General features: G+C 50.0%; 1 protein-coding gene across 4 annotated transcripts in view; it reads left to right on the top strand.

Moving 5' to 3' along the window:
- Positions 1-21,609, top strand: part of POC1A (POC1 centriolar protein A) — an 80,216-nt gene that overhangs the window by 49,616 nt on the left and 8,991 nt on the right. For all 4 annotated transcript variants that reach the window (XM_021068878.1, XM_021068877.1, XM_021068879.1 and 1 more), the window contains exon 10: positions 12,671-12,814. In XM_021068878.1, coding sequence (XP_020924537.1) covers positions 12,671-12,814 — 144 coding nt within the window. The remainder of the gene's footprint in view (positions 1-12,670; positions 12,815-21,609) is intronic.

Below are 21,609 nucleotides of genomic sequence, written 5' to 3'. Positions count from 1 at the left end.
TGACATAGCTCTGGGAGTGAGGGCCCAGGCGGTCTTGCTTTGGGCCTGAGTGAGAAGATGGGTCTTCCTTGGTTTGCACATTTAGCATCTCCCACGTGCCAGGGAGGCCTGTAACCCACACAGGTGTAATAGGATGACAGAGGCAGCTGTGGTCCCAGCCTCACAGGGACTGTCGGGAGAGGACGGTGAGATGAAAAAGTGGGCCAAGCTGCCTGAGGTTGTCGTGTCTGGAAGGCACTGGTTCTGTGTGAGGAGGCCTGGGTCAGGCACGTGGATCCCTCATCTCCTGTGTTAGACCCCCGTGCTTGGACCCTTTCACAATTTTTAGTTCAGAGGACATCCTGTTTGCTTCCCACTGGGGAGGGCCTGGGGGTCACAGGGTGGCCCTTAGACTGAATCTGTTATCTTGGAGAGTGATTCAGTTCAGAGGATGCTGTCCAGCCCCAGGCCTCATGTCCCTGAGTCTCTTGGCTCATTCTGTGTGCACGAGTGACCCAGCACCCCACCCTCTTTGGGAGTCTGGAGTGGGGAGCACATGGAGGGACCCTGCACATTCATACTGGAGACCAAAGCCAACAGCAGTAACCAAACCCGGTACTCATCTCGGGCTGGCTTGGAAGAACATTGGCAAGATTGCCAAACAATTAGATGATTTTAAGAAACCAGAATTTCTCTTGGGTTCAGGGCTATGTTTAGAACCTGAAGTTTCCTCTCTTGTTGGACTCCGGGCCGGAACCCTAAATTACAGGGCAAACAAAGCTGTAGTAGATCTAGTCCACAAATAGGTGCAGGGAATACAGTACCAGGTTTCTTTTGAGCTTTGATGTGAGAAAACAGCTGTGCTTCTTTGCACTTGAGAAGCTGGAGCTGAGGGAAGCTCATGTGAGTTCTGCCCTGACCCCTGTTCTCCTCGCCAGAGCCAGGTTTAGCAAACAGGAAGTCAGGCACACTGGACACCTGTTAACTTTCCATGAGGCAGATCGTCAAGGCCGAAGACCTGAGGTGCAGACTCAGAAACGTCTGTGTCTGTGAATCGGCACTTTTGCATAGTAGACTATTTGATGAGAAGTTCATGAAAGATTAAGTTGAAAAGATTTAATCGTGTGTGTGTGTGTGTGTGTGTGTGTGTGTGTGTGTGTGTGTGTGTCCGTCCGTCTGTCCATTACCCATTTCTTCCAGTTTGGTACTCAGTCAATACTAGGAGGGTACCAGTGTGACAGTCTAGAATTTGGGCCCAGATCACCTCTCTCTCCCTTCTCTGGCCAGACTCAAGCCTTGGACCCAGCCTCTACTTTTATCTGTTAGAATTTGTTTCTGGAGCAGGCTGGGCAGGGGGCAAGGTCCAGTGTTAGAGATTAAAAGAAAAGGAGAAATTTCCATCTTGAGCAGGTGTTAATAATTGATCACTACACTCAACTAGAGGGGCACATTCTGTCAAGTCATCTCATGACACCCTTATGGTAAAACTCCAGGCCCTCCTGGCTTCCGGCCAGGTGTGTGCAGACCTCACTCGTTCATGACTGTCAAGCTGTGTGTGGACCCCTGAGCAGCTGAGGCCTGAAGTTCCATAGATTAGGCAGCTGCTGCTTGGGAAACCCTGCCTGAGACATCTGCTGACAACGGAGGAGCCACTGAAATGTGACTCTGGCCTTCTGCATTTGGAAACGATCATCCCCAGGCCAACAGTGGGCCTCATCTTGGGTTCTCCCCATTTGGTAATTCCTGTGGCGAGGCGGTGTTTTTTTTGTTTGTTTTTTTAAGGACTGTTGACCCCCCCCCTTTTTAAAAATAAGTATAGTTGATTTACAATGTTGTGCCAATTTCTGCTGTACAGAAAGGAATTCAGTCATATATATGTGTGTATATATATATATACATATATATATATATATGTATATATATATATGTTTTTCTTTTCCATCATGGTCTACCCCAGGAGATTAGATATATTACCTGGTGCTACACAGTAGGTCTTTCTTGCTTATCCATTCTAAATGTAATAATTTGCATCCATTAACCCCAGACCCCCAGTCTGCCCACTCCCTCCCCCGTCACAAGGCAGTGATGTTTACCTTGAGGGCAGAGTGGCAGTGATGGGTAGTGTCATGGTGGGCAGGTTGGGGTCCTAGGGGCATTTCAGTTGTAACTGCCTTTTTCATTTTAAAGTCAGACTTAGAAATATATAGAGAGTAACATTCTCCATTTAAAAAGGTGAACCAGGGAGTTCCTGTCATGGCTCAGTGGTTAATGAATCCCACTAGGAACCATGAGGTTGCGGGTTCGATCCCTAGCCTTGCTCGGTGGGTTAAGGAACTGGCGTTGCCGTGAGCTATGGTGTAGGTCACAGATGTGGCTCGGATCTAGCTTTGCTGTGGCTCTGGCGTAGGCTGGCAGCTACAGCTCCGATTAGACCTCTAGCCCGGGAACCTCCATATGCCGCAGGAGCAGCCTTAGAAAAGGCAAAAAGACAAATAAAATTAAAAGGTGAACTGGGGAATTCCCATCGTGCCTCAGTGGTAACGAACCCAACTAGTATCCATGAGGATGTGGGTTTGATCCCTGGCCTTGCTCAGTGGGTTAAGGATCTGGCGTTGCCGTAAGCTGTGGTGTAGGTTGCAGACGCTGTTTGGATCCCGTGTTGCTGTGGCTGTGGTGTAGGCCAGAAGCTGCAGCTCTGCTTTGACCTCTAGCCTGGGAACTTACATATGCCACGGTTGCAGCCCTAAAAAGACAAATAAATAATTAATTTTTAAAAGGTGAACTGTTCCATGAGTTTTGACAAACACATAGTCATGTAATCACCACAGTGAACAAGTTATAGAATATTTCCATCATCTCCCCAAATTCTCTTGTGCCTCTTTAGAGTCAATCCAGCCCTTCCACCTCAAGTCCCAGGAACCTGCTAATCTGCTTTCTTTGACTGTAGATGACTGCATTTTTCAGAATTTGATATAAATGAAATCATATAGTTATATTTTTTTTTGGTCTGGTTTCTTTCACCCTAATTATTTTGAGATTCACCCATGTTGTTACGTGTATCAGTAGTTCATTCCTTTTCGTGCTGTGTATTACTTCATGGACTGGATATACAGTTTGTTTATCTACCTGTTTGTGAGCAGGTGGGGTATTTTTGACTTTAGGCTTTTACACAGAAAGCTGCTATTAACTTTCATATGCATATCTTTCTGTGGACATATTTGCTTTTTTCTGGAATAAATACCTAAGAGTAGAATGGCTGAGACATGTAATGGGTTTATGTTTAACCTTTTATGTAAGTGTGAAACTGTCTTCCCAAGTGCCTGTTTGACCTTGCATTCTCTCCAGCAGGGTATGAAAGTTCGTTTCTCTCCCTCTTTGCCAGCATTTGGGATAGTCAGTCTTTTTAACTTCAAACTGTTGTAATAGATGTATAGTGATATCTCATGGTGAGCTTGTGTTTTCCTAACAGCTAGTGATGCAGGGTATCCTTTTACATCTTTGTTTGACATCTTCATATGATCTTTGGGGAAGTGTCTGTTGAAATCTTTTGTCTCTTTTAAAATTAAAATTGTTTGTCTTACTGAATTTTGAAAGTTCGTATGTATTCTGCATACAAGTCCTTTACCAGATAAGTGACTTGCAAATATTTTGTCCCAGTCCATGGTTTGTGTTTTCACTTTCCTAACAGTCTTTCAAAGAGCAGAAGTTTTGAATTTTGATGAAGTTCATTTTGTCAACTTTTTCTTTTATGGATCCTTCTTTGATTGTCATATCCAGAAACTGCCTAACCCAAGATTACAAAGATGTTGTCCTGTGTTTTAGAAGAAAAATTTATACCAATAGCATAGTTTTAGGTTTTGTATTTAGGTCTACTATTTTGAGTTACTTTTTGTATATGGTACGAGATACATACTGAAGTGCAATTTTTTTGCATATGGATATCCATTTGTTTCAGCAGTTGTTGCAAATACTGTCTTTTCTTTGGTAAGTTGCGTACCGTTTTAAAAAATTAGTTGACCAGATAGCTATGTGTATATTCCTGACTCTATTTGCTCACTGATTTGTGTGTTCTTTTACCAGTACCACACTACACACTATCTTGATTGCTGTAGCTTTAGATTGTCATAAAATTGGTTAATATGAGTCCTCTAGCTTTTTTATTTTTTTGCTTTTTAGGGCCACACTTTTGGTATGGAAGTTCCCAGGCCAGGGATCGAATCAGAGCTATAGCTGCAGCCTACACCACAGCCATAGCAATGCGGGATCCCCAACCCACTGAACAAGGCCAGGGATTGAACCCATATCCTTACGGATATTAGTCAGATTTGTTTCCACTGCGCCACAACAGGAACTCCTTAGGTTTTTGTTTTCTGTTTTTGGCCAAGCCCATGACACGTAGAAGTTCCTGGGCTAGGGATCACACCTACACCACAGCAGCAACCCAGGCTGCTGCTGTGACAATGCCAAATCCTTAACCTGCTTTGCCACAAGGGAACTCCTAGTTTTGTTCTTTTTTCAAATTGTTTTGGCTTTTCTAGTTCCTTTGCCTTTCCATATAAATATTGGAATCAGTTGGTTTTTTTGGGGGAGGGGGGCACACCCATAGCCTGTGGAAGTTCCCAGGCCAGGGACCTAACCTGTACCACATCTGCGACCTCTGCCACAGCTGTAGCAACACCAGATCCTTAACCCACTGCACCACAAGGGAACTTCCTCAGTTTTTTCTTTTTCTAATTGAAGTATAGTTGGTTTATAGTATTAATTTTTGCTGTACAATGAATTGATTCAGTTAAATATATATGTTCACACACACACACTCTTTTTTAAAATGTTTTTTTCCATCATGGTTTATCATAGGACATTGAATATAGTTCTCTGTGCTCTACAGTAGGATCTTGTTGATTATCCCCTCCGTGTATGATAGCTCAGTCTGCTAACCCCGGACTTCCTGTCTATCCCTTGGCCAAACTCCTCCCCCTTGGCAACCACAGATTTGTTCTCTCTGCCTATGTGTCTGTTTCTCTTTCACAGATAGGTTCTTTTTGTGTGTGTGTGTGTGTGTGTGTTTTTGCCATTTTCTTGGGCTGCTCCCGCGGCATATGAGGTTCCCAGGCTAGGGGTCTAATCAGAGCTGTAGCCACCAGCCTATGCCACAGCCACAGCAACGTGGGATCCAAGTTTGTCTGCGACCCACACCACAGCTCACGGCAACGCCGGATCCTTAACCCACTGAGCATGGTGAGGGATTGAACCGGCAACCTCATGGTTCCTAGTCAGATTTGTTAACCACTGAGCCATGATGGGAACTCCTTGTCTTTCTTTTTCTGACTGGTGTCAGTTTTTGGTTCCTATAGATGAGTTTGGGGAGAATTGGCATCTTAACAACATTGAGCCTTCAGTACATGAACGTGGTATATCTCTTCATTGATATTGGTCTTTGATTTTTCTCATCAGTGTATTATAGTTTTCAGCATACAGATTTTGTACATATGGTGTTAGATTTATATCTAAGCATTTTGTAGTGGGTTGAATGGTAGCCCCCAAAAGACGTGTCTCCATGCTAACCCCTAGAACTTGTGAATGTGACCTTACTTGTGAAAAGGGTCTTTGCCAATATGATTAATTTAAATGTTTTGAGATTGGATCATCTTAGATTATTAGGTTGGCTGTAAATCCAGTGATTATATGGTGTCCTTATAAGAGACACGCCAAAGAGGAGGAGGCCATGTGAAGATGGAGGTAGAATGGAGTTATGCAGCCATGAACCAAGGAATCCTGGAGTACTAGAAGCTGGAAGTGGAAAGAAAAGATTCTCTTTTAGTGTCCCCAGTGGGAGTGTGGCCTTTTTGATGTCTGAATTTCGGAATTCCAGCTCCCAGAACTCTGAGCGAATAAATTTCTATTATTTTAAGCCACCCTGTCTGACAACTTTTTAGACAGCCATAGAAAACTGATAATACATTTCATGTTTTTTGTGCTATTGAAAAGATAATGGCCAACATTTTTCAGAGTATAATGAAAGGCCTCAGACCACAGGTCCGAGAACCTCAGAGAAATGATAAGCAGACTGAAGAAAAAACAAAAACAAAACAAAACCGCACACTTATTCAAGCTTCTGAAACCAAACATCAAGAGAAATTCTTAAAGGTTGATAGAGAAAGAAGACTTATTATTATATACAAAGTAAGCACAAAGGCAAGAAATACATAATTATCCTTATATATAAAATTACACAAGCCAGAAGATATGGAAGTAACATTTTTAAATAATCTAGTTTCATTGGAGTATAATTGACTTAGAGTATTGTATTAGTTTCAGGTGTACAGCAAAGTGAGTCAAACATAGAAATATATCCATTCTTTTTTCCCATATAGGTTACTACAAACTATTGAATAGATTTTCCTGTGCTATACAGTAGATTCTTATTAATCATCTATTGTATACAGTAGTGTGTGTATGTTATTCCTACCTTCCCAATTCTTCCCTCCCCTCAACAGTTTCACCTCTGGTAACCCTAAGATTGGTTTTGAAATCTGTGAGTTAGTTTCTGTTTTATAAATTTTTGTATCATTTTTTAAAGTATTCAAAGAAAAATCTGTTCTTACAAAATTCTGTATGTGGGAAAAAAAAATCTTTCAGAAATGGAGAAATAAAGATTTTTTTTCTTCAGACCATCCAAAGCTGAGAGAATTCATTACCAATGAAATTTGTATTATAAGAAATGTCTCTTCTCTCTTTCTTCTGGAATTTCAGTCACACATTAGACCATTTGATATTATCCCACAGCTTATGGATATTCTGTTCTCTCCCATATTATGTTTCAGTTTGGGGAATTAATCTGTCTTCAAGGTCATTGGTTTATTTTCCTCAGTTGTGTTGAGCCTACTAAATAGCCCACAAAGCCATTCTTCATATTTCTTATTGGGTTTCTTATACCTGGCATTTCTGTTGACTCTTTCTCTATTTCTAAGCCTGTCTACTGAAATTCCCCACCTCTACATGCCTGTTGTCCACATTTTCCGGTAGAACTTTTAACATATTCATCATGATTATTTTCAATTCAACATCAAATTCGTCTGAATCTGATTCTGATTCCTTTGTCTCTTGATGGTGGGATTTTTTTTCCTTGCCTTTTTTTTAGTGTCTCATAATTTTTTATTGAATGCCAGACATCACGCTCAGGACAGCAGAGACTGAAGTAAATCAATAATCAGTCTTGGAGTTCCTGCTGTGTTTCGGCAGGTTGAGGATGTGGCGTTGTCTCTGTGGCAGCATGGGTTCCGTTCCCAGCTTGGAGATCTGGCATTGCGGCAGATGGGGCAGAGGTCGCGGCTGTGGCTTCGATTCAGTCGCTGCCCCAGGAGCTTTCACGTGCTGCAGCTGTGGCCAAAAAAAAAAAAGAAAAACATCAGTCTTATCAGGAGTTGAGCTTAGTTGGGCCTTGCCTTGTACTTAGGGTGAAGTCTGGGTGTTGGGGGATTTTTCTCCCTGTTCCTGCTCCATCCCCAGCTTTGAGCTTTACCCTGGTGGCCTGCCCCTTGGAGGGTGTCTGTTTCCACACTCCTGCCCATCCCTGGCAGTGGACTACCATTGCTTGTCATCCGGTGCCTGCTAGCTTTGTTGCAGGGAGTCTCTGCTGTCCTATCCCAGCTTCAGTGTTAGTCGTGACCTGTGTCCCTAGGTCTCAGAAGCAGGACATTTTCAGTAGTCCTGTCCCTCCCTCAGCCTTTGGAGAACTCAGTGATTTCCACTCAGGCTGGCTTTTGGCCTCTTCCCCAAGGGAAGAGGTGGTTTTTTTCTTTTTTTTGCCCTTCCCCTAGTAGCTTAAGGACATTGTCCCATAGGTGAGAAGGGTCTTTGGCAGGGCTTTGTGCCTCTTCCATGTCTGCTCCCCTTCTCCAGACCTGCGCCCTCAAGAACGGTTTTCTCCCATCCACTGCCCTGCCCCATGTTTCTCATGAGTGCCCAGTGGAGGTCTGTGGAGAAGACCCTCTGAGCTCGTGCAAAATCCACCCGTATCTGCGGCTCCAGGGGTTCTTCCCTCTCACCCTGGTCACACTCAGCCTCTATAGCTTGTTAAAAGGTATAGTTCTCACCCACTCAGATGGAACTCAGTGTCCCTTCTTCCCCAGGCTTTGCCCAGAGGTGAGCCAGTGCTCACTTCCTGTTTTCCTTGGAAGAGTCTGCCTTTCCTTAGATTTCAGGCTAGTTGTTTGCTTTGAGACCGCAGCTCTCTGATTTAAGGAAAGTTATGATTTTTTTAGATTTCTGGGTTGTTGTTTTTGTTGTTGTTGTTTTTTCTTGTTAGGATAGGATTAACGCTTTCCTCAACTTTCTCTATCTTGGGGCAGAGGCTCCTTAATCCATATCTGCATCTTGATGATGAAAAAGTGAGAGCATAGTCAATTCAGAGGCCAGTCAAGAAGTTACCCCAGATGGAGTGATTTCTTGTCACAAGATGACCTGCAGGCTCTGCTCTTTTGTTTTTTTATGAAAATTTATGGGTTGGTTACCCATGTATTTGAGTGGCTGAAAGCAACTACAGATATTTATTCAGTCCCTACTATGTGCAGTGCTGAGCTCGTGGTGACATGCGACAGGCTGGCACCAACAGGAACTGAGGCAAGCAGATTAACCTACGGTGAGAGCCCAGGATCCCTCACAAGGCTGGGTGAGAGGGGACACCCGCAGACCCCAAGTGAGATTTCTGCTAAGTTAAAGAGAGTCATCTATTCTGAGTTTCACCTTGTTTTCCTTTTTCGATGTTCAGTTGCTTCTGTTTGGTAAACGTGAAAGTTGTCAACCTGGTGCAGCTCTCTAGGCATGTATGTGTGTTAATGTGGTTGCAGTTTTACTTGTCCTGTACCTGAGGACCACCAGACGGGACCCCTAGTACCCTGGGATGTTGAACAAAGACTGATAGGATTTCTCCCTTTAAACACTGTTCTTGTTATTCCACCACTGTCCCCACTCACAGCTCTGTATGTGCGGCTCTGCCTCCTCTTGCCCATCATCTTCCTATCTCTGCTTTATCGCTTATTTGCCGAGCTCTTGGGGAAATGCCACATCTCTGCAGTGCTGTTGCAGGTGAGTGGCTGTGATGCTCTTTGGCACATGACTGCTGGCCCTGTGCCTTAGAAAGGTTTCATTACACAGGAATGTCAACTTGGTGGGCTTGGCTCTCTAGGGCGTCGAGTATGTGTGGAGGGCCTGCTCTGTGTTCAGCTCGGTGCCAGGGAGATGTTCCAGGGCAGGTGGGCTAGGGGAATGATGCAAAAAGTGTTAGATCCAGGAGCCTCAATGAGGATGCAAGACAGGAGCTGGCCATGTGGAAGCAAATCCGCAGGCGCTGTCATCTGTCAGAGGCTGCTTCCTGTCAGGGACCTGCCTGTCTTTGGGTTCGGGTCCCAGCTCTGTCATTTCTTATATTGAAGCAGCCCGCTTTTCTATCTATAAAATAAGGTTCCTAATGCCTGCTGTGAGTATGAAATAAAATGATGAATAAGAATTCTGGCACATAAACCACAGTGGTGGCCATTTTTATGTGCTAGACTGGCAGCATGTTAATTGCTGTAATGTCTGCTGATAAGAGTGGACAAGGAGGAGTTCCCTGGTGGCTCAGTGGGTTAAGGATCCAGCATTGTCACTGCTGTGGTGCAGGTTTGATTCCTGGTCTGGGAACTTCTGCATGCCACAGGTGGAGCCAAAAAAGAAAAATGAGAGAGACATGGACAAGGAGACAGAGAAGGGCCTTGTCCAGGTGAAGATAAAACCGGGATTGAATGGCATGGCCTGAGGCATAGCCCAGGGCAGGCAGAACTCCGGACCTGTGAGTGAGGCTAGAGGCTGGTACCTTCTGATAGATACTTCCTGTCTGAGCCTCAGGTTACTGCTGTCCTCAGTGCTGGCTCGGCTTGGGCTCAGAAGGAGGGTCCTATTGCTAAAGTCAGTGGTGCTCACCCTCTGCTTCCCAGACAGGAGGAATTGCCCATCTAGCCACTGCTGGAGGATGCTGGCTCTCAGGACAGAGGGCAGGTAGGTTCCCACCCGCCCTCTGGCATCCTTTCCTGAGGGAGCCAGGGAGCTCAGCGTTTGGAGGAAGAGTATGCGTGTCTTAAGGGGGTCCTTTGGAAGTAGGCACAGGCTCCTCAAGAAAGGCCTACTAGGAGATTGCGTCATGGCATAGCAGAAATGAATCCGACTAGGAAGTTGCTGGTTCAATCCCTGGCCTTGCTCAGTATTAAGGGTTAAGGATCTGGCATTGCCGTGAGCTGCGGTGTAGTCGCAGACATGGCTGGGATCTGGCATGGCTGTGGTGTAGGCCAGCGGCTACAGCTCCAATTCGACCCCTAGCCTGGGAACCTCCATATGCCGTGGGTGTGGTCCTAAAAAGCAAAAAAAAAGAAAAAAGAAAAGAAAAGAAAGAAAGAAAAGGAAAGTCCTGCTAGTGATGTGCAGATAAGCCCTTGGCAGGGCAGACCCAGTCATCACCCCTACTTTACAGATGAGGAGGTGGAGGCCAAGAGGGATTGAGCGTCTTGCCCAGGGCCACCTAGCAGGTCAGTGGTAGAGTTCAGGTGGCAGCCAAGGCCTGTCTGAGTGGCTGCTCTTCCCTGCTCCAGTCTGTTCTGTCTCCTGACACAACTGCCTGGGTTCTGGGTGCTGCTGTGGTGAGGTAAAGGCCCAGTCACACTTCTGAAACATTTCCTTTTGGGATGGACTCTGGATGGGCTTTGAGATCTAGAGTGTATCAATTCCTGGAGAACTAGAAGAGCCTCAGCCTCAGTAGGCCGAGGACTTACAAAATGGTCCCAGCGCCACAGCAGACATGCCGACCAAGGGTGTGTGGACATGGATGGCGCAGCTCCTGTTTTCAGGAATACTCCTCAGGCTTGCGTCTTAATCAAATTCTCTTTAACCACCAGGGCCTGCGTTTTTCCAAATTCAAAGCTACATGCGCTTCAGAGTTTGTCATCTGTGAGATTAGAACACTTTCCTGAGAAAGGAAAATAGGTAGGCAAGGTCCACATACTAAACTGCCCTTCTTTGCTGGTTGGACATCCTCTCCCAGGCTGATTCTTTTCAAGGACTCTGAGGCCTGCCCAGGTGAGCATGTCCAGGGCGGAGCATCTTCCCAGGGCAGGTGTGCAGGCATCCTAAGTAAGCCCCAGTCATAGACAGTATGCCCCAGTGGCCCTGGTATTGAAGGGTGGAGGGGTGCTGGATGGAGTACCCAGGCTGTGCCACATGTGGGCAGTTGACAGGCTTTGAGCCTAGTGATGTCCTGGGTTTAGAGGGGAGAGGAGTGATGAGTGTAGGCAGAGGACAAGGGAAGGGACATAGACACGTGTGGGTGACAGGCCCTGTGGGCAGTCTGGCATTGATTCGTCCTGCTCGTGTGTCCTCAGGGCCCTGAGGATGGGGTGGCTGCAGAGATGGGGCAGGCCCAGGTGTGTGGGAGCACAGAGGAGCTTCTGGTTGCATGTAGGGGATTTCAAGGTGAGTGGAGGACAGGGTGCTTAGAGCAGGGGAAGGGAAGAGTGGGTGAGGGGACTGTGGAAGCTGCAGAAGGGGGCAGGTGGAGGAGGGTGCCCCATGAAGGGCTTGAGGGCTTGAGTTTTCTCCCAGAGCTGGTGGAGAGGACTGGCAAAGCCAAGGAATGGTGATGTACCATTTGGAATATCCATCAGTGAGGCCATGGCTTAAAACACTGAGCTCCAAGTGTAGATGCATTTGTGGGTTACTGGGGTTTTGGGGCTGGTGGGATTGTCAGCCTCACTGCATACATCATTCCCACAAGGAACAAGTCCACAGAGGAACTGTAGGTTCCAAGACCCAAACTAGGGCATCTGCCCACCATGTCCTTGGGAACCGGATGGCTCCCAGAATTCTGCCCTGCTGAACACAAGCACGATGCTTCTAGAGTAAGGAGAAGCCTTTGTCTGTGCATAGAGCAGTGCCTAACTTTTGGGGGACACATGTTGGACTGGCATGAGTCCCCTTAGGAAACCAGTCATCCTCAGTGTTGGTGGTGGGAGGATGGCTTCTCCATTTGGGGACTGAAGGATCTTGGGCAGAAACACCAAGTCCCTCACATTCCTGGAGTCTTGTCTGAAGCAGCCGGGGGCACCTGTCCTATGGATTCTGACTCCTTCCAGCCCTTGGGCCAGGACGTTCACCTGGAATCCTTTTTCCCAGGGCATCTGTGCCAGGGCAGAACTGGAACCTTTCCCGAGTTCTGGGCCATCCCCATCCCAGGGGTGGGGAATTGGCATTGAGCTGAGCAGGAGGAGGGTTGACTTCAGAGCCAGGCTGGGCCGCAGGGGCCCTGGACTCTGAGAGGCCTGTTGGAGGGTGCAGGCCATGCTAAGGGTTTGGTAGCCTCAGCCTCTCTGAGGGCCTCCAAGAGCCCACCTGCACATCCCTCCCAAGCCCCCCGCCCAGACTGCCAGATGTCCTGCTTCTGCTCCTCAATCAGGGGCTCTGCTCAGAAAAGAGGGCCTGGAAGGGAGCATGCAGGCCTGGATGTGGGAGGTACGCCACACTGTCGCTGCTCACCAATGTTTGGAACTCGTCTTCTCAAGTTTGCTGGTGGTTTTCCAGGTTAATCCTTTCACGCGCTATTCCTCTCTGTGTTTCCTCAATCACTGAATCAGGACTAAGGGGCTCTCTTTCCTTTCATTGTCTTTAGCCAGAGGTGGATTTCGCCATCCCGCCAGGCAGGGGCAGGAGTCAGGAGTTGATGCAGAGCCAGCCCCAGGAGCCCGTTAGCATGCCTCAGACGCTGACCAGCACGCTGGAGCACATCGTGGGCCAGCTGGACGTCCTCACCCAGGTAGGCTGTGACATGAATTCATCCCATTGTCTGTACTGGGCCTGGCCTTTGGAGCATTTAAAGTTGGCCTGTGGGTGCTGGGTTTTTTAAAAACATAATTATAATGTACCTATTTTCCGGCCCAAATGAAATGAAATAGCAGTGGCTGCCCTGAGATCCTGGCTTTCAGAGCCATCTGACCCTTGGCCAAGGCACTGGATCCCAAAATCACGAACACTGATTCCTGCTAGGGACTGCCCACCCTGCGCTGGCCTGGGCCACAGTAGAGCTTTGAATTGAAATACTGTCCATTCATCCAGCTCTTCTGGGTGGGCATGTTGGGGACATGCCAGGGAACTGCACACAGTGAGTCAAGGCATCCAAGAGCCCAGGCTTTGGGTTCGAGCTGGCACTGCTCCTTATCCTCAGAGTGACCTTGGTGAAATCCCTTCCACTCTCCAAACCCTGGTGTGTTTATCAGTGATGAGCCTGCCACGTTTGTGGTCAGGATTAAAGGAGATGAGTCTGCAGGAGGTTACCTAGGGGTAACTCTTCAGTAAATGTTAGCTGTGGCACTGACCACCCTCATCAGTGAGAGGGACACGCCCCATCCCCCACCCGCCACCCGGTGCATAAGTGCGTCTGGCAGCTCATTACACGGACTTGCAGCGTGGCGATTTCAGTGAGAGCAAAGTGCCCTGACGAGAGCTGGCAGCCAGCACTGTGGGCATGCCCTGAGGGGCATCTCTCATCCAGGGGTGGAAGAGTGGTCCTGGCATGGGGAGAGCCTGCCTGCAGGTGTGGCGGGGGCCAGGGCCACATCCAGGCAGCGAGCCATGCCTAACGCAGCTGGAATGGGGCATGGAGGGGGTGGGGTGGCAGAGCCAAGGCAGATTTAAAGGTCCTCAGGCCCCTTCCCTCCTTGGCTCTGGGTACAGATCCCCTTTCCTGTGCCAGCTCAAGGATGGAATGGGGATGCTGGAGGGGGGCAAAGGACCCTTGAGCCTCCGATGGAGACGGAACTGAAGTGGCTTGGTGTCCCTTTCCTACCTTTGGATCTGGGGCTAAGTGCGTCAAGCTCCCGCACGTCATGCCTCATGGTGTATGGCTTATCACAGCATCTCAGCTGGTCCTGCACACCTTGGACCCACTGAAGGAGGGACATTTGAAGGTAAAGATCAGGCATTGGTGACTAGAGCCTGGTGGGACTGTGTGCATGTTATACTTACATTTCTGAAAGCCTCTTAGCCCTTGAAAGTAAAGCATGTGCTGGGAGAGACAGATGAGCAATGAGCAAAGACTTAAAAAAAATCTCCTACCTCAGACCCGTCAGAAACTGCCGAGCCTGCTTCATGTTCTTCACAGCCTCGTCAAGTGAGAGATCGGGGGGGTGGAATGAATTAGAACTTTATAGGATAAAATTGGAAATTAAGTCTGAGAGGATGGTCTAAAATAGCTTCACTGGATCCAGAGGAGTATAACACTAAAAACATTTCCTGTCACTGTGTGTTAAGGGTTTACGTGGAAGGTTTTGTTACGTGTTAGCCATCAGGGGTATGATAGTAACTTTGTAAGAAAGTGGCATCACAGGGAGGAAATGAAGGCGCTCCTGTGGCGGGGTCACACCATTCAACCCCTTTGCAGATCCACACGGCACTCCGCCCCCTACCAAATGCCGAGCCAGCCACCCAGGCACCTGCTATGCCAGACCAGTGTGCCTTCCTGAGTGCCATAAAGTGAGGTGTGTTCCTGAGGGACTCCACATGTACTGAGGAAACTTGGGTTCCACAGACGAAGCCCCCAGTTGAAGCCTTGGCATGCCACCTATTTTCACAATGATGTGTGAGGCATTTGCACTAATTCATGTGCCTATCTTGGGCTTGGTTGCTCAATCGTTTTCCAGGCCCACCTTTTCTCCTGGGGTTGAGGCTCTAGTGGAGGTGTTGCAGCCACAGCGAGAACTGCCCCCACTGGGGTTGAAGGTTCCCCACCCTCACCTCTTGGGACCAGCCTGGCTGTGGGCTCCCCCTCTCCGGGGGCTCCTCCTCCCGGGAGGCTCCCCTGAGGCCTAGAGCCAGATGACCACTGCCATTCTCCCCATGCAAGTAGTTCAGTGGGACTCCAAACCTCCCTGGTCTGTGGGTGTTGACCTTGGATGCTGCCCCCTGAGCGGGTGCTCCTCGCCATACTGATGCGTGTCTGTGCTCTGGAGGGCCAGGGATGTCTTGGCTAACCCAACACTGATTCCTGCTTCAGAGTCCTCTGAGTCTTGCTGTCCTCTGTCCCACGCCATCACTGCCCCTTCCCTCCCCTACAAGGAAGTCTCCTTCTAAGCAGCCTCAGAGAGGGGGCACTGCCTTCTGGTCCTTTGGGCCTCTGTCCTGCAGCACACCCTTCAGGGAAGAAGCACAGGGCTGCAGTGGGCAGTGGCCAAGATGTCTACTGCGTGAGTCACAGAGCCTCCAGTCCCTGGGTGACAGCAGGCATCCCGCTGTGGAGGCTCAGTCCTCAGAGCCTGCCTTCCTGCTTGACAGGCTGGGTGGGGCCCAATGATCTAATCCTCTGGAGGTTTGGGGCCCATTTGCACTGGTCTGAAGGCTAAGGATGTGGCCTCAGTACTTGTCAGTGGCAGCTCTCTGCAAAGCAGGGGCCCAGAGGTCAGACAGCTGAGTGAGCCTGAGAAGGGACGTGGCTCAGAGCTTGTTTGGGTGCAAGTGCCGGCTTTCCCACTTATAGCCCAGTGACCTGGGGCACGTCCCTTAACCTCTTTGTGCCTGTTTCCAACACAGAGCTGATAATTACACCCACTTCCCAGGCCTCTTGCACAGATTAGATGTGGCAGCCTGCGTGAAGCTCTTTGAACGGTGCCCAGCAATGTCATGGGCTGCTGCTCCTGCTGCTGCCCTTTGTCATTATTTGAGGCCTGGCTGCCTTGGATGCAGGGGGATCCTCACAATGGCACCAAAAATAGCTCCCTAGTTCCCCACTACCTCCCTACCTGGCAGAGCCTTTCCTCAGCCCTCACAGCAGGCCGAGAGGGTTTCCTCCGCACACACATATTTACTGAGACTTTTCTATGTAAGAGGCCCTGCGTGAGACCCCGTCCCACCCTTGGGAAGTCCTGGAACTGAGTCTGCTGATGTCAGAGCCAGGCCTCCTGAGAGGGGCAGGCAACCAGGACTGCGGGAAACAGCTGGGCAGCACGCCAGGTGGGAGTCCAATGGGCCAGGGCAATAAGGCCTCAGTCCTTTGGCTTGGGCTCACAGAGCAAGCAGCACAGGAGTTTGGACCTCTGGTGGGGCCACTCAGCAGGGCAGAGTTGGGGCCGGACCCTGCCGAGGATCTGGGATGGAGTGGAGATAGGGACACACAGAGGCTGGGACCCGGGCAGGATATAGAGCTGTCATGGTCCTGCTCCCCAGGAGGCAGCTTCTGCAGCTGCCCTGGATTAGGGTCAGCTTGGAGCCAGCTTTCCCTGCAGGAGGGAGGAAGGGGGCGAGGAGAGGAGTGGACAGCGATTAGGAATACGTGTTTGTTTGGTTTTTTTTTTTTATTTTTTTTTTTGCCACACCTGCTGCATGTGGAAGTTCCCAGGCCAGGGATCAAACCCAAGCCACAGCAGTGACCCGAGCCACAGCGTTGGCGGTGCTGGGTCCTTAACCCTCTGAGCTACCAGGGAACTCCAGGAATTTTTTTTTTTTTTTTAATGGCTGCGTCTGTGGCACATGAAATTTCTGGGCCAGAGATGGAATCTGAGCCACAGCTACGACCTATGCCACAGCTGCAGCAGAGGAATTCTTTTTTAGTAAAGTACGCACATTGTTTTGCAGAAGTGCATTTATTTAAGAAAATGGACTTTGGGGTGGCCTTGCAAGGTACTTCAAGGTACTCTTCTCCCAAGTGGCCTCGCTCTTCTTGCTGTCTCGGGCTGTTGGGTCTCCCCACAGTGTTGTTTTAGATGGAAAATTCTCAGAGTGTGGGGATCACATCCTCACTGTAATTTTCTCCCTGATGTTTATCTGAGGCATGCGACTTTCCAAGGACTTTGCTTTGCAGCCCTCCCGCCTGGTGCCCAAAGCTAGCATCATGCCCAGTGCAGACAGGGTGTTAGTAACAGTTTGTTGTGCCTGGACCAGCTCCAAGGTCCACTCAGTTTGGGGCTTCTCCAAGATGCCAGGTGATCCTGAGCTCAGCCCATTGTGGGTCAGAGCTTCCCCAGCTTCCCTCATGAAACGGTTTTGAGGTAGTTAGGGATGACGTCATTGAGAAGTTCATCTGCAAATCAAACTTGACCTTCCTGAAAGTTAAGGCCAGAAGTTCTTGCTCAGTGCTCTGTGATGATAGAATGCAGCAGGCCTGACCCCTGAGGTCTCTGGCCAGAGAGTATACCCCCTTGCCCTGGTTTGTCTTTGTGTGGAAGAGACCCCCCTGTCCCCACCTCTCTGTGAGGTTGCTCTGTGGGGCTTCACTGGTTCCTCAGATCCTGATCCCAGCTGGACACTGTGTCCTAAGCAGCCGGGGTTTGTTTGGCCTTATACGTCCCTATCAGCTGTGGAGAGCAGAGGTCCCTCCCGCTGGGTGTCAGAGCTGCTCTACTCAGTCCATTGAGCCACTGCCCATTAGCCTGGGCGTACCTGCCCTCCTAAACTTGAGGGCCATCTCCGTCACTCATCACCTGGGTGACCTTGGGCAGGAGATGTTGTTCCCCAGTGCATCAGCTTCCTCGCTTGTAAAGTGGGGACAGCTAAGCCTGCTCGTGCCCTCTGATCACTGTGGTGATGCTCCGCTTTACCTGGATGCTCTAGGCTGGTGCTGGTTGTCTATGAAGTGTGGCATCAAGTCAGTGTTCTCCAAGGGGCAGTGTGGGAGAGCCCCAGGGCGCCCAGCTGACATAGGAGTGGACATTCCACAGGCCTCTTTCACTGCTAGAGTCCCAGAAATGTTTTTGAGCTGCCAGTGAGACTCTAGTGGTCTGCCTGAGTGGGAGAATGAGAGGGAGAGGAAGAGGAGGTCTTTCCCTAGGGCCAGGCAGGAGGACGGCCCAGGCAAGATGGACCGGGCTGCCTGGGGACTGTTGAAAATCAGAGATGGGTCATGGAGTGATTAGATGGGAGCCCTGAACCCAGACCCAGGCATCAGGGGCCAAGATTGACGTTCTTCAAAAATGTGTGTATGTCTTATGTTCTTTAAATAAAGTTACCATATGGCTGTTGGGGAAAATATATTTCCCAACAACAGGATTTAGGTTTTTGAGAGACTTTTTGTTTTTCAAAATCCCTCGTTGGGGAGTTCCCTGTTGGCTCAGTGGGTTAAGGATCAATGTTTTCACTGCTGTGGTGTAGGTTCGACCCCTGACCTGCAAACTTCCACATGTTGTGGTGCCTCCCCCTCCCCCCAACAAAAAAAAAACCCTCATGGGAATTCTCAAGGGCAACCAGAGCTGAGGTCACAAGTGTGGGGGCTGTGTACGGTGTCTATGCCCCCCTCTTCCTCTCGTGAGTCTGCCCTGGTCCCCATCCACTCCCCTTCCCATCCGGGGAGGACACACACCTGTCCTGTGGCTATCCTAGTCACTGTCCTGTTGGGCTGTCCCCAGTCGTCTCTTCCTGAGATAGGTGGCTTGACCCCAGAGGCCCACAGGAACCAGAGAAAACCTCAGATCAGGGCTCAGAAGCTCCAGCCGCTCTGGCCCAGCCGTGCCTCTGCATCTGTGTGGACCTGGGGAAGACTTTCGGCTCTGCCCATCTGTCTCTCCCATGGGGTGGGCAGCAGAGGTCAGCGTCTCAAGTGGGGTCAGGACTTCCCTTAAGGCCTTCTTTCCATGGGTCGCCCCTCCTATCTGCCCCCGGCCAAGCCCTTAAGCCCTTTGGTCGCACTGGGGGGAAGGACTCCTGCGTAGATTCCTGCCAGACCTGCCTGCTTGCTGATGACCGTTCAGTGGGTGTCCAGAGAGGACCTGATCTTTCCTTCTTGTGTTCTTGTGAGGGTTCTGTCCAGTGATTTAGGAGGCTGTTTCCCACAGCCCACGTTCCCATGTGAGCTCGCCTCCCTCCTTGGCTCCCTTCCCTTCCTTCACGGAGTCCTGAGTGACAGAGCTTGGGTGGTGTATGGAAGTTGCAGAGGCCCTGGGTCTTTCTGGAGAGCAAGGGCAGGGAGCACAGAGATGTGGACAGTACCCAGGAGCTGGGGAGGCTGCAGTGAGGGGCCTGGGCCTGGCAGGCGGCTGGTGGTGTTGCCTCAGAAGCCCATAGCAGTTATTTTTGACTCTGGTTTCACATCTTGCTGCCTTTTAAAAATACCAAGACATGAAACTCCTGCTCCAACTGTGTTTTTTCATGGCACCATGCTTCAGGCTGGCCACAGCAAGGCTGTGATGTCACACATTCAGGTTCCTGTGACTCACTGGGGCTGCTGGGCTCAGGGATTGGAACATGCACACAGGGGGAAGCAGGTGGGGACTGGCTCGCCCAGCCCTGCTCATTAAAGGTATAAGTTGTTGTGACTTTGTTGACCTAACTCAACAAGACCAAGGATTCTGGCTTGCTTGTTTTGGGGAATCGGATAGAGTGATCTGTTGCTTTCAGACACCTGCCCCTCCCCACTATGGTCCTGGCAGTTTCCTATTTGCCGGGCTGCTCCGGTGAGACATCTAGTTCCACCTGGTGGAAAGATGGGAGCACTGGCCCCACCCTGGCGCAGACTGCCTGACTGCTCTCAGGGGCTCTTGGTATCCTTTTTTCTTGGACAGACCAGCTGTCGTTTGTGGAAACAGACTCCAGATTTTAAAGCAGTTACGCCATTTTCCCAGCCCCTCGGGTATGCCCAGATGGAAGTTGTTGGGAAAATGTTTGGTGAAAGTCATTCTCCCCCCACCCCCACCCCACCCATTGGTCCCTGTTTGTGGAGTGTGTGCGGCCCTCCTGACATGGCTGTCACACACAGGCAGTGCCATAGGAGTGATTGTTGCTGGTTTCTACCAGAGCGGGCTTTCCCTCCACAGCAGCATGTCTCGCCACCTAGCCTAGACCGAGTCTAATCCTCAGTGGCTTTAGCCATCCTCCTCTTCATGGGTGTTTAAGGGCTGCCCTTGGGCCAAAGTCAAGTTCAGGATAGCCTGAGCTCCTGCCACTTGGGGTTTGGAGACAATTTCCTCTGTTAAGAGGCTGCTTCCTGCAATCAGAGGGACCGAAGACCCTCTGGTGTGTTAGACACTTTGGGTCCTACCCTAGCCGGTTGCAAAGGGGCTGTGGCTCTCCCCCCACCCAGTTGCTCATTTTGGCACTTTATCCACAGGCTCCTCTGGCTGTGCCAATGCAGAGGCACAGGGGTGGCGGGAGGAGGGGAGTACCAAGTCAGGGCTGATGCTGCTGGCCACACTTGAAAGACGCGGTGAGCTCGTGTTTATTATTGCGGGAGGGGGCTGGATAGCAGCTCCATCTTTAAGCCCATCTGCGGTTGTGCACAGAGCACCCCCCCCCCCCCACCAAAGAAGCTGCAGATTGAAGGCTCCCGCCCACCAGATGGGCCCGGGATGGCTGTGGTTACCTCTGGGGCTTGGGAATGTTCGCGGTCTTATGAGATTTCTCCTGTGAGGCCCAGAGCAGGCCTGCAGCTGGGGGAGGGGGAGCAGGGGCTGGAGCGGGAGAGCTAGGGACATTTTGTTCAGCCTGACTGGGATAATTCTGAGAGCACAGAGGAAGGGGACTCCAGGTGATTTGCTCTCCCTGCCCTGGGGACCCACAGGCCCTCTAAAGGAAGGGTCAAGCACAGGCCACGAGAAAGGGCCTGCATGGCTCTGAGATTAACCAGGCCCCAGTTGACCCTGTGGCTGTTTGGTGCTTTCCTGAATGAAGTGCTGCGAGAGCTCGGTCGGGACAGGCTACATTTGGGCCTGCCACTTCCTTCCGTCCACTCTGCAGAGGGTCCTCTCTGGTCCTGGCCTGTGGTGCAGACTCCCTATACCCACAGTAGCCACGGCTAGGTGGAAGAGAAAAAGCAGAAAGGAGCTTTGAGCTCCGTAGAGCATGGCATTTAGGGGAGCAATTCTTTGCCCCCCATTCTGATCTGGGCTCAGCGAGTGGCTCTAGAGGCCCTGCCAAGAAGAGAGGCCAGGTCTCCCACTGGCTCAGCGGGTACTGGGTACTCGGCAGGGCAGGAGAGCCTATGAGCCCTTCATCCCTGGGGTGGTCCTGTTGGATGGGACCACAGCCTGACTTGCCAGGCTGCACTGAAGTTTTCTAGGCTTCCAACAAGCTGCCAAGTTGTCTCTCTGACTTGTGACAACTGTGTTTTATCAGGCACTGGCAAATTAACTATTTTATATGGATTGTTGGAAAAGTGAGAATCTGAAGAAATGGGATGCTGAAGCTGACCAAGGCCAAGGTTCATGCCCCATACTGAGCCCTGTTTGGACTCAGCCTGGAGCCAGGGTACAGCAGAGCCTATGGCTGAGCAGTGACTGGCATACTGTGCTTTGGGGCCTGTGCCTGTCAGACACATGGCTTCCCTAATGGCCTGCCCATGGCTGGCAAAGAGATGAGCTTAAACCCTGGCCAGGATTGGGGGGGGGAGGGGGTACGGCCCAGCTCTTCCTCCTGGTGTGGGTAGCGCCCCTCAGGTCCCAGGAGCACCCAGTTTTATGGATGGTGGTGAGTGGACCCACTTTTAATAGCTTCTCCTTTAGGGGCAGGCACTATATGGGAAAGCCTGTGTGTGTTGAAAAGGAGTTGCTATAAAGCCACAAGGAGGGTAAATTAGCCAAGATTCTTTAATCCCGTGGCTAATCCACCAACAGAAAATAGAAAATAGTGTTTCAT

This window comes from Sus scrofa, chromosome 13 (genome assembly GCF_000003025.6).
Source record: "Sus scrofa isolate TJ Tabasco breed Duroc chromosome 13, Sscrofa11.1, whole genome shotgun sequence".
Lineage (NCBI taxonomy): Eukaryota > Metazoa > Chordata > Mammalia > Artiodactyla > Suidae > Sus > Sus scrofa.
Note: the sequence above shows the minus strand (reverse complement) of the source record. Positions and strands in the feature narration are given on the sequence as shown.